This window comes from Clinocottus analis, unplaced genomic scaffold (genome assembly GCF_023055335.1).
Source record: "Clinocottus analis isolate CAN_PGR_092001 unplaced genomic scaffold, fCliAna1.0.p SCAF_20, whole genome shotgun sequence".
Classification (NCBI taxonomy): domain Eukaryota; kingdom Metazoa; phylum Chordata; class Actinopteri; order Perciformes; family Cottidae; genus Clinocottus; species Clinocottus analis.
Genome location: NW_027175932.1, coordinates 13115992 through 13133323, shown reverse-complemented (window position 1 = coordinate 13133323; position 17332 = coordinate 13115992). Strand labels below are relative to the sequence as shown.

Below are 17332 nucleotides of genomic sequence, written 5' to 3'. Positions count from 1 at the left end.
TGCTGCATCATATTCCGGCTGCGTCATTTCATACTGAAGTATTTGATCTCCTTCTGCTTTGGAAAAGCTCTGCTCGGATTGAAAATAGACCTCCGTGGGTTTAAATGATGTCTGACAGCACAGCCTGAGTTAGTGCCGACTGACTGTACCAGTGAGTCAGTCGCGTTTAAGAGGTCAAGTCGTCTCACAATTGGTTTTGGGTGGTATTTTTGCCCTCCCTCTAGAAATATGTCAAAAGTGCAGCGTTAAGACTGCATCATAAGAGCTTCCCTTGACAACTCAAAAGGAATCTGTCTGTTTTTCCCGCCGCAGTTCACTGTTGATGATGGCTGTGCTGGCGTTACAACCGAACTCTTCTTGGCTTCCCAGGAGTTCTCCAGTATTAACACCGAGAGCCGAGCAATGGGTTCCAAGTGGGCACGCGCCCTCGCTAGATATTAAACTACAAGTGGATGTTGTTTGGACATTGTTTGCCTGCCTTCTGCGAGCAAAAGGCCCAGGATGCAACGCTGACATTTGAATGCCACGCTTTTCATCCGGCTTATTCTGCCACTGCCAAACACACACTCCACTGCTGTGGGTCCGCTGAGTCCATTGTGATTCTGCCGGTGCGATTGTGGTTACGTTATTTTCATTGTGTTGCTTTTGTCTGAGTTGTGTGGGTCCGTGTGGAGCTTCAAAGCTCACATTGCCCAGTAACGGGTGGACTAAAGAACAAGTTCACAGCTCCATTTTTCATATTTTCAAATCATGTTTCATTTACGATTCCCTAATTCTTTACTCGATGTTGAGCCTTTTTTTAAGGTCCCTCCATGATACCTGGTTTTGTTTAATGAGAAGTTCTATAGGGTAAAAGAAAACTACTAAATAAAAGTATTTAAGTAAAATGTACCCAACGTTAGTGTTCTCGCGTTAAAGGACCACACCTTTACACATCCAGACACGTCTTCACACAGGGTGCGTGATCATAGGAGCGCTACAGATTTGAAACTCTTTCCCTGATATTCACAGTCTTCATAGTCTTCCTGCAGTGAGAGAGGTTGAATGGCACCGACGTCCCCAAAAGCTCACAGATTAATGGTTCACCTTAACGCTGACGGACAAGGTCTAATCCTCTGACCTGCGCTGTGGCCTCCAACATTCAGACGTGATTAACTTATCAGCCCGGACTGCGTGTGAGACATTACTGGAGGGCCGAGGGGTCCGTTTGTTCTTTAATGGGAGTCTTTTCCTCCATGAATTTATATGTTCTCCCATTTGTCATCGGAGTTCTCAAATCTATCATCAAATAAAACTTCAAGTATCTCTCAACTTGTTATCAGACTCAACCTCATGTTTTATGAGTGTGAACTTCTGTAACGGCTTTAACGGGATGTGTGTGTGCAGCTTTCCAGGCCAGACTGATGCAGCAGTGTGCTTCCAACCTCCCTGCTCCTTGTGTACAGTGTGTGTGTGCGGGAGGACTCTCCACCTGTTGTGGGGGGGGGCAGGAGAGAGAGTGTGGGAATGGAAAGCAGCTGTGCCCTTAATAACCCCCCACCCAACACACAATATACACCGACCCCATTGCTACCACCTCCTAACTCGTCCAAACAGAGCGGGGCTAAAGCGATCGACGATATCATCTTACCCACATGCCCCTTTCCTCAAGCGCTGGGACGTGCTGCTCTTATTGCACGCACACGCACACGCACACACACACACACACACACACACACACACACACACACAGCCGAACAGAGCGGCAGTGCAGCAACTGGACCGGGTCAGGGGGAATGCTGCTCATGTGTGGCATGTCAGGCCTTCCTTCAGATGCTCTTGTGGGGCTGTTCTGTCTATTTACATCACACGGGGTCAGGCATCCTTTGCTTTTACTGCGTTTTACTGCTTCGCTGCCCGTTTGACCAACATTTCCACAGCACGACGCACATCTTGATATAGAACCTTCATCACCAGCCTCAGCATCCCGTTAAAAGAGCGCTCAATGGATTCAGCAGCAATGTTTCACGGTGGAAACATTGCTGCGAAGAACCAGGGACGAGAGTCGTGTTTCCATCCAAATGTGTTGCAAATTCATACCCCAAAAATCTAGAAAATCTGAAAAAAGAAAATGCGAAACGAATGCTGGTTTCCATCCACTACCCTGTGCGACTGTTGGGTCAAAAGACATTTAGTTTCTTGTATTAATGAGCGGAGGGTTACGAGAGATCCGTGTGGAGCGAGGTAGGAACTGTGCAGAGGATTCGGTGGATGTTGAAGTCTTCATGTACGTCTTTTGGTCTTTATCGCATTGCCGTTCATCGAAACGCAAACTTTAACACCTCGACCAAGTCTAAAAGATCCAGATTACTTTGTTGTCCATAAGATTTGCATTAAACGGAGTTTGTCATTTTACTAGAGGTAGAGATCACCAGAGGTCCAACGATCACGATATTATCACGATACTGCGATGTGTTGAGTATTGTGATGCATTACCTGCAAATTGTCCCCAAGGGAAAACTTTGTCAACGTATTTGATCTAATAAGATACCAAAGAGTGAACAAGCATCAATGCATCTACTGTCCGTGAGCCAGCTTCAGTCTTTCTGCAGCTGATGCAGCAGAAGCCTCCATGAGAAACATTTTCCATGAAGGCTGTTCTTCATTTCACACTGAGAGACGCTCATAACCAAAACATTCCTGTTTACAAAACCTCTAACTGGACTTAATTAAGCGTCCAAGAGGGATACATCAGTTGACCTCTCCTAAAAAAAAATGATTGGCCCGCTAATTCAAACATCTGCCCCAGATACTAGACCCGAGCCAGCGGCGTACCTTGACTGCATCTCCTGCGTCTTGAGGCCGCCGGCGGACGGCGCGGTGCTGCTGGTCTGCTGGCTGAGCTCCACCAGGGACTGGTAGTACTGCTGCTGCTGCTGCTGCTGCTGCTTGTAGCGCGACAGGATGAAGAAGAGGCCCAGGATGCTCTTCAGGTTGCCATTCCTGATCTCTGCGGGGGCGAGACAGGGAGGGGAGTGTCAGCACCGTGCCGTGGCACTCACATGTACAGGGACACATCTTTACCCTGCGTGGAACAAATGCATTTTCTTAGTGTAAAGTCATTTTTGTGAGTGAAAGTAGCGCGGGACTGGTTTTTTTTATCCGCCTGGAACCAAAGCAGGGTCCCGTGACGCTGAAAATGAAGATTTTCCAAACCATTTATTGTATCTTTCAAACACGATAAAGTGAACATATGTTTAAAAAAAAAAAGAAGAAAAAAGCCACTTGGGGATAGAGCTCAAGTACAGCTGCTGTGTAGCAGGCTGGAGAGTTTCTTAAGAGTATTTATACACCGGCTTTAACTGGAGGAGATATTAATGTGCTGTATACAGATGTATGTACGTATGTCTGCAGAGTTACAGCAGTTAATTGTATACAGAACGCAGTAACACTTACTGTGTGATGGAAGAGTTTAGGCCACAGCTCACGAGGAGAGTTGTCACAGATTCTGGTCTAAAGCGTCTGCTAACACGCGGATGGTTCATTTAGGATGCGCTGCTGCTAAACTGACGTCTGGTGTGAGGGCTCGACTGAGGCCGAACGCACAAACATATACGACGGGAACTTCAATTACAGTTCTGCTTTCGCCGACAAACGAGGAAGTGAGAGTTGTTTTTCTTCACAGGTGCAGGGACATGCAGAAGTGACGCATTTCTGTTTTGATACATGTTGAAATGATATAAAAAGGATGAGCTAAAAATGAAAAATGATACCAGTTAAGTTGGAGTTCACAACATAAACGACAACTGAAATGAACCCAGCTAGAAAAAGGGGGCAGAAAAACAGGCGAAAAACACAATAAACACAAAACATCCATATGAAAAATAAACTCAAATGTTCGATAGATAATGAATTTCTCATTTTTTATCCCCAGGAAACTGCGGCCCCGCCGAAAACATGCTGAGCTGGTGACAACAAACGGCGAGAAAGGCCTCTAATCGATGGGCTGTGTGAGGTGTTCATCTCATCCTCAAACCGCTCCCGAGTCAAAACTCCCCCAGGCAGCCGCGCTGGGATCCAGCCGTCGCAGAGGCGGAAGAATTGATCGCTGTGGCTAACGCACCCATTTGTGAAATGGACTTTTCGGATCAAAACCCTCAGTGGGAGCTGGCACGCGGAGGGATAGCGCCGGCTGACGCAGGGCTTTTTCGCTCCATTTTTCAATTTGGATGAGGCGCGGGCCTTTCTCCTCGGCCATCCGTGGCCACGGTGTGCCGTTTGCAGGCTGTGAAAACTGGAGACGATTAATCTCTCGGGGTGATTTTTCTTTTTTTTTTGTTGCATTTTCCAACACCCAGAGGTGGTAAATTATACTGGGCCTCAAAGAGTGTGAGCAGCAGCGTTGTTGCTGTGCTCTAGGGAGGGACTTTGTTGCACATTCAGCCTCCCTCGTGGACTGTAACTGGTGCAACTGGTAAAAAGTAACAGAAGAGACAATGAGGACACAAGGACGAACGCTACTTCCTGCATCCTGAAAGGGAGATTGGCCTGGAAGGTCAAGGCCGGAACAGCGCAGCACATTTTTATGTCCCACTCAAACTTTAGCAAGGAGTAGACTAGTGTCAAGGTTACATTACCAAGCGGGCAAACGTGTTTTTTGTCAGCAACACACAGACGTGTTCTGGAGCGGTGTGTAGAGGACAAGTGTTTCTGCTTGGCCCACGCTCAGTGGAAATGTGCCTCTGCTCCTGGAGGCCTTTTCAAGTGGTTGATGTGGTTTTATTAAAACAATATCTATTTTCCTTTGTTGTTATTTGGAGAGGTTAGTTATTTCATTAGTCACAGGGGACTTGGAGGAGAGGAGGAGGAGAAGCGCGGTCGGGTAATGAAGAGAAGACAACAAAAACGTGTGATCATGACGATATTTACTGTCTTAAATGAGCCTCTTTAAGGGTTTAATCCCCAGAGAATACGCATCCAGACAGGGCCTCACGCCACAGCTGGTCGTGTGTTTGCTTCCTCCGCTGCCCTCGGCTTTTTAAACTTGCTTCTAATTAATTTGTTTGTCTTCCATTTATTTTCCAAATAGGTCTTCGAACGGCTCTCGCTCTGTTCTGCTTTGAGCTGAACACACAGCCAGCAAAGTGCTGACCTCTGCACAGTGACCTGATGACATCAGACCACCTAAAAAAAGAAGTGGACCCACTGCGATCAAGCAGGAGGGCCTTTATTGTGGTGAGCAGGTCGTTCTGGGGGTTGCCCTCTGGCTCGACAACCAACGAGAGGCTGTTCTGCGATGGCAGAGGCCCGTCGGTGGAAAGAGGCTGTAATGACCTGCTGTGAGGACCCTGCACTCCAACCCATTATCAGCTGCAGGAAATGTGTGTTTTGGAGCTTTACACCTGCTTTTTAATGCTAGTAACGGCAGACTGAACTTCCTGAGGATAATTATCACATTTCAAGTAGTAAAACTGGTTTGGTTTTTCTGCGCTTTGAGGTCAAATGGGAGTTTGAAGAGTCTCGAGCCACAGAGCGGTGCTTGGTTTCACTGTGACAGCTTCTCTGCAGGGTTACGTTCTTTTCTTGCAGAGGGGAAAAACAACAACCTTGCCTTGCTTTTATTATGGTCTGTAACCTCCTCTCAGCGGAAACGTCTGAGCGGGAACCATAACGCTCCTTAACATGATGGGTTTTTCCGGAACTTTCGGTTTACAGCTTCCCAACAGGAGCGACGCGAGGCGACTTCTGGAGACGTTATTACAATAAGTAGACTCTCTCAGGAGATGCACATCAAACCTTCCACTGGGTTTTAAACCCACGCCTTGTAAAAAGACAGTAAAGGCCACAAAAGCCAGCCGACGCAATCTGGAGAGCGAACACGGCCAAACGGACTCAGAGGCCGACACAGGCCGCGAGCGACAGAGAGAGAGACGCACCGAGGGAAGTGAGTGATGAAACGTGGCAGCAACGGTGATGGGCAGAGTAACCCGATAGCCCATATATTTACAGGCCCACTTTGGAATACCAGGCCCAGCGAGTCACCCTCGCTGCTTTTAGTGCTGCAGGATTTAGAGCTGTCGGTCAGTGTGTCAGCCTCCCAGCCTCTCAGACTATTCCTGCTGCAGGGGAGAGGTCAAGGACAGGCTCATCTCATCAAGCTTTTATAGCGCAGCAGAAACAACGCGGGGTTTGAAGGGTCCTAAATAAAATGAGAATAATTGAGACCTAAATCAGAAAGAATGAGCTTTTTTTTGCCACCAAGTACTTCTCAGATCGCTCCACGTGTTCATAGAGCATTGCTCTTTACACTGTAAAGTGTACAAACACATGTGATGCACCACTAAGTTCCCCATTCATCAGGGTGACATGTGGTGAAGCTCCAGAGAAGAAGCATGTGTTTCACACTTTGACTGTCCAAAGAAAACCATGACTCTTAAATCTTTGTGATTTTAAATTTCCTGAAAGGTTGTGTGAGAGTGAGTCTGCTTCCTGAGCTTTACAAACTATTTAAAACCCAAACTGGATCCTCTGACAAATGCAGCTTTCAATGGAGTGACACTCCGGGACTGACGTGTGTTCATTTGAAAGGTTCCCGAATACAATCTGTGTGTTTTTTTACAAACTGTAGGGTTGAACTCCGGTCTATTGTTGTACGGTAATGAGATTCATGTATGTTGAAAATCAACCCAAAATATTATACAAATCAAAAGTGATGTAATAATTAGTTTTTGGTTTTTATTTTAAAAAGAATTGAGTCATGACAAACTGACAAACTGAAACTTTACGAAGACAGCAGAGACGTCCTTTGAAAATTAAAATGATGCAAGAGCATTTCATCTCTCCTGCCGTCACTGCCCACCACACGTTACGCCCTCGGCCCGCACTGTGACCCAGAGCAGATGTGGCCTGAGAGAGAGAGAGAGAGAGAGAGAGAGAGAGAGAGAGAGAGAGAGAGGTGGATGTGCTCACAGATGATCAGCTGTCGGCATCGCAGCAGAGAAGAAATTTGGGGTGAAGTGGCGCTCCACGTTTGATAGGAATCTGATTTGATCTGTTTCCACGAGGCAGCAACTATTCGCTCTCCAGAGGGGGGAAGTGCTAGCTAACGTATGACGTGTGTCGAATGGGAAACATCACACGATGTAATGCTACACACAACACTCTCCAGAAGCTCCCCGGATGCAGTGAGAAAACTTCATTGAGGAACTTCGAGGTAAACTTCCTCCTTAAAAGTTCAAATTATGAGTGAAAACTGAATCATAAGAGATCGTTTGGTGACTTAACTGTACGTTCAGCCGTGGTGGCGCGAGACATTTTTAGTAGCTTATCGTTCCCTGTGGCAGCCGCATGAGCGCTGTTCTGTACACTCGGACTGTCGGGGCGGCCAATCCCCCACTGGAGTTTATTTTGACCTCCCACAATCCACTATGGTGCCCTAATGATTGCCTGCAGTGCCGTCGTGAAAGCTGTGGATGGAGACACTGTGCACCCTGTCACGATACCGACGTGGTGAATTCCATTGCTGTGAAGTTTAATAGCATGTCCTGGAAACGGGCTTGGAGCAGCTTTTTGTGCAGATATTCGTTCCTGTGGAGGATCGGAAAGCTCGGTGTGGTGCTGGAGCCCGTTGCTGAGCTACAACGGGGCGATCCTTCTCGTGGCGCGTCAGCTGATTCAATCAGGAGTTTAATCAGGCCTTAAATGAGGCGTCGTTGATTCGTCTTACCTTCTGCCGAGAGCCCTTGCACATTCACTCCTCTGGCGTCCAGGAAACTGAGGCAGGCGTCCACATTCTCGATCTGTGGGGGGAGACGGCAGACAGTCAGCACAAAGGACAGACATGTGACCATGCTCAACATTCAGCGAGCCTGAATGTCTCGGGGCGGACGGATTCGAAAAAGGACGGGGACCGCCGGCCGCACCGGCCGATAAAGCCCCCCATTGTGTGTCCGCTGCCCGAAGCCCCGCTGCAGCCTGGGAAGCGGCTGCGTGGCATACTGGCCGCAGTGTGTCACCTCCACAGCCCGGGGTGCAGCCGCCTCACACACACCCACATGCATATATACAGAGAGGCAGACGCACATAAATTCACATCCACACACAAACTGTAGACACACAGAAAACAATGTACTAACAGACCGCGTGGGTCCGCGGGGCCCACTGGAGGCATTTCCCAGGCTCGTCCACACGGCCGCCCCGCAGCCTGGTCTCAGTTTCACAAAGTCCCACCGAGGTCGCAGTTATTAGGGGGATTTTTTGCATTCGTCAACGACGGCTGGAGGGCGGCTGCATTAGCATGCCGGCCAGCCGCCGACACCCTCACAGGAGCTCTCTCATGACGAGGTCAGAGGTCGGAGCGCTCTCAGTCAGCGCAGTGTGCCAGGGCCACACAAAGGCCAGACGTCCAGCGGGCAACGATGATTCATGAGCTGTGGGTCCGCTCGGCTCTCTCTCTCTCTCTGGTTTGAAAGCTCTCTCACTCAGTGTCTCTTTCTTCGTCAGTGACTTAGCAGCACAGTAAATCTATCCAAGTAAATTTGACTCAAATTAAAAGAAAATGTAACATTTGGTCCCAGTCTACATGGAGTAAAATCTACCTGCCTCAGAGTTAATAATTCAGAGTATTTTTTAATAATAATAATTTAATAGAGATAGATTCTATGATACATAGAATTCTGTATAGAATTGGATCCAATTCAGAATTCTTTAGATTCAATTCTAGAATAGAATTCCATTCTAAAATGTTAAAAGTTCATTTTAGAATTCTATTCCAGAATTTTTTTTTTACAGAAGTCAGAATTCAACCCATCAACCTCCAGCTCGTTCCAGAGGGAGAGGTGTCATGGCGGCTGAAACGGAACCGTAGTGGGCGTGGTCACGCTGTTTTAGTCCAATAGATTTTATTCTGAATATTTGCTAATATATTTTTTTTTATCTATTTACTGTTTAACTCTACATGATGCTATTACTAAAATTCAACTCTATATAGATTATATATAGAATCTATATAAACGAGAATTAAATAATCTATATAGAATATCATTTTATATAGATTCTATATATAATCTGTATAGAATTGGATTTATTCTAAACATATTTGCATCTAGTCTACTGGCTACGGCTCGTCATTACACTCCAAAGTGATCAAGGGAAACTAATCCCCATTTTTTCTGTACAATAGTGAATCATATCGACACGCGGGGCTCACGGATGATCGCCGATTGGAAATTAACTGAGCTGAACTCCCGGGTGACATCGTGAAGTTTGTTTTCTCATGAGTTTGTATTTGCTGTGAGAAGCGTCAACATAACGATTATTCCAGAGTTGGCACTATTAAAGACATGAATCGATGTGTTTGCTCCAGTGTTTCCTGCTCTCTGAAGTTTGCTGGATTTCATCTGAGAAGAAACTGACGCAGCTGCACTACTGGAAAGATGCAGGAACTGTTTTACGATCACGACAAATCGTTTGGCATGATCGTCACCCCTCAACGCGGCCCTGCCTCCACCCCGTCTGCACACCGCCCAGTGCTACCACGTCCTGGGAGCAGCGGCGGATCAAGCGCTTTGCTCAAGGGCACCCAAACAAGTTGCTGGAGAAGATGGCTTCCCCTCGCTGTCACGTGTCCCTCCGCAGACTGATGTGCTTACACGAGTTGCATCAACAGGACACCCCGGCGGGACAGGAAGCTCCTCCATCTGCCCGACACCGCGCGCCCTCCCCCTCACATGTGGGCCTGCGGGTTTGTTTTTCCTCTCCGCACACATCAGACGCCGACACATGTCGGTGTGTAGATCTGGTTGATTATCCCACGCAAACTCTCAGACGTTCGCATGTTGGGGAGAGACATGTGCCGAGCAGCGTTTGTTCGCGAGGGCTCATTACGCTGCTCTTAATTACACCGAGCGCCAGCACGATGTGGGACGGAGGAGTTTTTTCAAAGTGCAACCGCCCGGCAAAAATGCACAGCCCCGCGGGGCACGGATGATATGTAATTGACAATATTTGCACGATAACGGCCCTTTTCGTTGAGGGACTTCCCAATTAGGCTCAGTCGGTTTGAACACAACCAAAAGCTTTGGGAGGCCCCGCTGAAGAATGCGGCATCTGTTCCGCAGGCAGCATGTGTGTGTTTGAAGGCTGCTTTAAGAGCTGATGAAGACAGAAAAAGGAGTGAACTCATAAACGGTAAATCTCTCTAGTGAGAGACGGATCTCTGTCTGCAGGCGGGCATCGGCCACGACGCCCGCGCCCTCTTCCAGCGGGGCTTTTAGACGCGACAGCGCCGCTCGGTTCTCGTCGGCCTGAACTGAAGCGACGTGGACGAGCAGCACAACTGAAGGCGTTGATGACGGCCGGGGCATTAATGTTCCGCAGGGTTTCCTGGCGATGTTTAACTGCTCGTTTGGTGGGCGCTCTGGCTTTGCGGCATCCTGTAACAGCTTCTCGGGAAACCGACATCGTTTATTTTTCCTACGCGGGCTGGCATGAGACGGATCCACGCAGGCCATTAAAAGAAATTTGGAAAAGGGCATTTTGAGATGAGGCGCACTTCCCCCAATCTTGAAGCACTTAGAGCGAGGGAGCACGTTGTGTTTGAGAGGTGACGGCAGAGCGCGTGTGGGGAAAGGAGACTCGCCACTAAGCCTGGGAGAACGATGGAGGTGCTAAGTTACTGTGATAATCAGTTTTAATTATGTCAAGTTGCCGTTACAGAGACGCACCACAAATCTAAACTTCACGTTCCAGTGGACGCGGCCAGCGGAGCGGAGGAAAGTTTGTGTCATGGCTGAGAGACGCTTCAACCTGTCCTCCACAGTCTCCTCTGGAATCACTGATGAGTTTACACCACTACTGTAAAACTGAGAGAAAACCCTCCTGTACTGAGAGAAAACCCTCCTGTACTGAGAGAAAACCCTCCTGTACTGAGAGAAAACCCTTCTGTACTGGGAGAAAACCCTCCTGTACTGGGAGAAAACCATCCTGTACTGAGAGAAAACCCTCCTGTACTGAGAGAAAACCATCCTGTACTGAGAGAAAACCCTCCTGTACTGGGAGAAAACCCTCCTGTACTGGGAGAAAACCATCCTGTACTGAGAGAAAACCCTCCTGTACTGAGAGAAAACCATCCTGTACTGAGAGAAAACCCTCCTGTACTGGGAGAAAACCCTCCTGTACTGGGAGAAAACCATCCTGTACTGAGAAAAAACCCTCCTGTACTGGGAGAAAACCATCCTGTACTGGGAGAAAACCATCCTGTACTGAGAGAAAACCCTCATGTACTGAGAGAAAACCCTCCTGTACTGGGAGAAAACCCTCCTGTACGTGGAGAAAACCATCCTGTACTGGGAGAAAACCCTCCTGTACTGGGAGAAAACCCTCCTGTACTGGGAGAAAACCCTCCTGTACTGGGAGAAAACCCTCCTGTTCTGGGAGAAAACCCTCCTATACTGAGAGAAAACCCTCCTGTACTGAGAGAAAACCCTCCTGTACTGAGAGAAAACCCTGCTGTACTGGGAGAAAACCATCCTGTACTGAGAGAAAACCCTCCTGTACTGGGAGAAAACCCTCCTGTACTGGGAGAAAACCCTCCTGTACTGGGAGAAAACCCTCCTGTACTGGGAGAAAACCCTCCTGTACTGAGAGAAAACCCTCCTGTACTGGGAGAAAACCATCCTGTACTGAGAAAAAACCCTCTTATACTGAGAGAAAACCCTCCTGTACTGAGAGAAAACCCTCCTGTACTGAGAGAAAACCCTCCTGTACTGGGAGAAAACCCTCCTGTACTGGGAGAAAACCATCCTGTACTGAGAGAAAACCCTCCTGTACTGGGAGAAAACCATCCTGTACTGAGAAAAAACCCTCTTATACTGAGAGAAAACCCTCCTGTACTGAGAGAAAACCCTCCTGTACTGGGAGAAAACCATCCTGTACTGGGAGAAAACCATCCTGTACTGAGAGAAAACCCTCCTGTACTGAGAGAAAACCCTCCTGTACTGGGAGAAAACCCTCCTGTACTGGGAGAAAACCCTCCTGTACTGGGAGAAAACCCTCCTGTACTGAGAGAAAACCCTCCTGTACTGGGAGAAAACCCTCATGTACTGGGAGAAAACCATCCTGTACTGGGAGAAAACCCTCCTGTACTGGGAGAAAACCCTCCTGTACTGGGAGAAAACCCTCCTGTACTGAGAGAAAACCCTCCTGTACTGGGAGAAAACCATCCTGTACTGGGAGAAAACCATCCTGTACTGAGAGAAAACCCTCCTGTACTGAGAGAAAACCCTCCTGTACTGGGAGAAAACCCTCCTGTACTGGGAGAAAACCCTCCTGTACTGGGAGAAAACCCTCCTGTACTGAGAGAAAACCCTCCTGTACTGGGAGAAAACCCTCATGTACTGGGAGAAAACCATCCTGTACTGGGAGAAAACCATCCTGTACTGGGAGAAAACCATCCTGTACTGGGAGAAAATCATCCTGTACTGGGAGAAAACCCTCCTGTATGGCACACAAGTACTCCATATTGGCGTAGAACACAAAGACGTAGCCGTGTAACTTCTGGTGGTTAAATTGACAAAAGAAATGTAACTTTTCATACATTTCCTTTTATGAGGAAATGTATCTGAAAGCTTCACAAGCACCATGTAAGTGGGCCACGTGATGATCTTTATTATTTTGTCATGAACCTTCATTTGACCCTCATTGGACCACATACTTGGTTAAAGGATCAGTCAGGTTTTTGTAAAATGTAGCTGCTTAAGTTAGATGTTTGTTTTCTTTTTCTTCTTCATTCATTAGCAAACAGTCTCTCTGCGTTTTAACTTCGTCACGCAGTGATGTAGTGTCTTTAACAAACGCTAATTCAGACGTGCAGTACACACGTAATACAATTGCTCTCAAGAATGGGTTCATTGATTGGAAACCGAGAAGGAAACACTAAAATGTGGATAAGATCACCGTGGTTTGGTTCACTATGATGTGAAGCATGTGCGTTTTATATATTTATTTTTTGGCTTGCACTGGAGTGACTCATGCAATGAGTTTTGAGCAGCTGTAAATTGTCCATTTGTGGTTCAACTAGCAGTCAACAAGACCCTGTATACTGGCTTTAATTTGTTTTTGCACTTTATCTTTTACGCTTTTTCGTCTCGTCTTTTTTCAAAAAGTGCACTTACAACGTCTCTTTGTTAACTGTCGTTACATCTCTACACGACGGTACTTTAGTGCTTTGAGAGTCACGTTCCTGGTAAGGAGGGAGAGGAGACAGCGCTACATCTGCACGTCTGCAGCTTAGCTTCCTCACGTCCCTGCTGCCTTGTGAGAAGTGTCCTGGAGCCTCTCCAAACATATCAAGTGACTGATGCATGATGGCTGGATTTGGAAAGTGTTATCCCGTAGATGCAACCGTCAAATACAAGTGGGCCAACACCTTAATTACCGCTTCCTACGGGGGGGACAGAAAACAACCTCTGTCAGGACGGGACTGGAAAACCAGGCGCGATCGCTTTACAGCACACGAGGAAGGCTCGATAATTGAGGGGTTTTAGTCCAGAATGCTACATATCCAGCGGAAAAATACACGCCACCTTAAATCCCCAAGTCAGTACTTCGAAAACGCAGATGACTTGAGCTTCACAAACAAAACCATTTTGGGAGTAAGGGTTAGGGCGGCTCGGTTGACTTCCAGTTTTTCTTTCCACTGTGTTTTACTGTCGACGCAGTGGTTCCTTTCTGCGTGCTGTCACTGAGCATTAATCCATTGGAAATCTCTGAATCCCCAGTGGGGTCGGAGGAGGCTGCGTGGAGAGATCCAAAGCGCTGATTGGCTTTTGCAGCATCTCTGTCTTTTGCCTGAGGCAGAAATCAAAGTCTAGTGATGAGTCAGGGGGATGCAAGTAAATAAAAATCCCTCACGTAGAAACCACTGTGTCATCATTTGAAGCCAGCAGATCAAAATCCATACCAGTTGAAGCTAACGAAAAAAAAAAGAGTTCGGCCTCAGACACCCTGTATCCACGATCGCTTTTTCTTCTTCCACTGAGTGCACCTGGCAGAACGTTGACAGGATAAATACACACTTTTTTGTACCTATTAATTCCTCTTGGCACCGGACGCTTAATGAGGCAGAGCTCATCACTCACGCTGAGGCGACACATAACTGGGATGCCTCTCGCAGCCTGAGTATACTTTATTAATCATTGTCGTTGAGCGGAGCTGCTCTGAAAGCCAAACATTTGCATGCAGACAAAGCCAAGTCCCTCTGCTCCCTGCAGCTGACTTGAGGGCCCAGAGGATTTGGGAACGCCAGAGTTATTGGTGTGTTTTCCCGAGCTGTCCCCGCTCCCGCTGCGTCGAGTCCCGCAGCTTCGACGGTGGCCCTCGCCGCCTGGCCCCCTTCAGACGTAGCAGTGGTGTCAGGACTCTGGACCCTTTATGAGACGCTTAGAGCAACTGGTGTAGGATCAAGAGCGAGACAGTCGACACAGGACTCTCACTCAGGAGACAGTCGTTCACCTCCTGTGTGGAGCAAAGTCAGCGTTGACTTTACCCTTGTAATACTGCGGTCAAACCTCACTCTTTTCCTAAACCTTTGTCGCATAACTAACCCTTCACTGGAAGTTTATTATGAAAACAGACTGTATGTATTGCACATCGTCCCTGAGACCAAAAAGTGAGTCTTGAGGGTTGCTCAGAGCGTGGGAGTTGGGAGTGAGGACTTGTTGTTCTTTTCCCGTGAAGAGCCAAGACCTGAAGGACACTACCCTGTCAGAATCTGAAGCCCTCGTTTAACCAAACAAACCTCCTCCCTCCATCGCCTGTCACCTCTGCGTCAACTCGCCTCGTCAGACCGGGTTATGACACCGTCTCTTCCCCAACACTCCATTGGTTCCTCTTTCACCCTGCCCCGTCGCTCCGAATGCATCCGGAGCCGACAGCTGCTGACAGGCGACGAATCACGATGGATCAAATGGGACAAAGCTTCACGGCGGCTGATGGGCGGAGGGTCGGCCGGGTTAAAAGATCCTGTCTCATAATGCAGGGATCATCGCTCATCACGTCAAAACCCAAAGTAAAGAAGCATTTTCTCATCTGGCACCGGCGCAGAGTATTGATCACAGCGGCAGCCACATAATCCCTTGCCCTGACCGGAGTATTGCACGGCCCATAGCTGAGGATTTGTCTTTCCTAAAATCTATGAAAGAAATGTTAATCGCTCATTTTTAGAAACACCGTGAGCGTAAACCTCACGCTGCCGCCTAAACCCAGCTGTATCTGGCCTGCTCAGACTGATGAAGACGATGTTTGCTTTCGTAGCAGCCTAAATGTTATGAAATGGAACGCCATAAAACTATTGAGAACGCAAGAAAAGAGAGCAAAGATGATTCACTTCAAGTAGCCGAGGCTCCGGAGACAAAACAAGCCCCTCGCTGATTTTTATCACATCGTGCCTCATATTTACGTAAATATAACAATCATTTTCTTTCAGGATTTTGCTGGCTGTGACGCCGACGGTTCTTTAAGAGGCTGCAGCACTCGCTCAGTCAGCATTTTAACACACGATGTATAATCAGCGGGCTCTGCATGGCCACACAGGACTATATGTGCGGATGCGTCAAAGACGTATGAGGGTTCAATTTCAAATGTTTACAGCGTCAAATAACTCTGAGGGCCTCCATGTGGCTTTGTGCATCTGCTGCACAGACAGTGTTGGGGGCGGAGGGGGGTCCAGATGTGTGTGTTGGCTGTGTGAACGAGTGGCAGAGAGAGAGAGAAACAGTCAAACAAAGATATCTCGTGGTTGACAAAGACCAACATGTTGCCTCATCAGTCTCCGGGGTTAATCCTTTTACTGCAAACTGTCAGATCTCATGATCGCGTCTGTTGAGGGTGCCGTTTCAACGTCTGCCAATATGTCACATCAAAACGTGTCCCACCGGCGGGGATGCGAACTTGCGACAGTTGCAGCACTTTTTCAATAAAAGGCTTAAATAGATTCGTGCAGGCAGAGGACCAACTATTATTGACCCAGAGCAGCGTCTGCTAGTCTGTCTGAGGTTAACTGCTGCTTTGCCTAAACTACTGGAAGATATTTTATTGAATTTCCTTCAGCAAAAGGCTCCGAGTGAATTCTCCTCTGGTAAACAGTTACGCAGCGTACATGTGGTGGGCTTTTAATGTGAAAGGTAAGAATGGAAAAGGACTGGATCTGGTCTGCGCTGCCTTGTCAAGGTTTTAAGGAGTAATAAAGTTTGCCGTCTTGGTTCGGTGGCGCTGTACTCTATGGTGTGTGTTTTCAAAATGGCCGCTGCGCACAACGTTGTCGGTCGATGACTTTTCTTTGCGGCGCGACAGCTCATCATAATGTTGCCTTTTCGCCGCGAAATATCCCCGTTCTCTGTGAAAGCATTCATATCTACGACCACATTGTTATTGATGCACTTGCATGGAGTTGACAGACACACTTTTAAATGTGAGGTCAATGTCAAATGTAAATGTGAAATGGGAGAGACCAGAACAATGGTCTTAGTTCACCTCTTGTTTGATGTTTTTTGAAGTAAACATAAAACAAACAGATGAAAGAAGTCGTTGAGGCGTTATTAGTAATCTCTGCACCGGTGCACATAAAGTGAGTATGCAGAGGAGGATAAAAGAGCGGCAGATGTTTTTCAGAGGACCACAGCGGGCGGGCTGGGACTCCGCTGTGTCACGTACACACTGTTACAGTCTGCGTAGGTAGACACCGCTGACAGCTGACAAATTCGGCTGTCAACTCTTGTCGGAGACCGCTTCTTCCAAAAGGGTCAGCGGGGTTAAGCTGCTGACTCTCAGGGGGTCTGTGTGCGTAACCTGCTGACCGGCGAGGAAGAAATACCTCCACGGCTGCTTCCTCTGCCCGGCCGTACCTTATGGCATCAGCACGGTCTACAGCACGTAGAGTTTAAAGTGCAAAGAGCGATGCTGCAACGTGACTTTTCATTTGTTGAGTTGGGGATGAGGGCATCTCCTCACGTGACAGGAACAACAGGTCATACCTTAACTGCTGTGAGCCAGAGGTACCAGGGATGAGGCTAATACAGGCGGCTAACAAGCATCTCATTGTCGATGGTCTATGTACATGTTTTGATGGCGCAGTTACAGGCGGACTTCCTTAAATGTGACACTTTAATAAATGAACACCAGCAAGAGTAGAAATAGGCCTCGATAATTATTTCTCTGAAGGGAAAACATATTTGTTCTCTCTATAAATAGTTCAATCAAAGTGATTTTGTGCAAAACCCTCGCTTGCGTCCCTTCCAGTGAGCACACGGTAACACCAAAGTCTCACTGGGACACACACTCATTCCCAAAAGAGGCC

The 17332-nt window shown here is 47.7% G+C and overlaps 1 protein-coding gene across 9 annotated transcripts in view; it reads right to left on the bottom strand.

Moving 5' to 3' along the window:
* Positions 1-17332, bottom strand: part of nav3 (neuron navigator 3) — a 302596-nt gene that overhangs the window by 90828 nt on the left and 194436 nt on the right. For all 9 annotated transcript variants that reach the window (XM_068586930.1, XM_068586937.1, XM_068586933.1 and 6 more), the window contains 2 exons: positions 7706-7778; positions 2815-2989 (listed from right to left, as the gene is read on the bottom strand). In XM_068586930.1, the coding sequence (XP_068443031.1) occupies positions 2815-2989; positions 7706-7778 (248 nt within the window). The remainder of the gene's footprint in view (positions 1-2814; positions 2990-7705; positions 7779-17332) is intronic.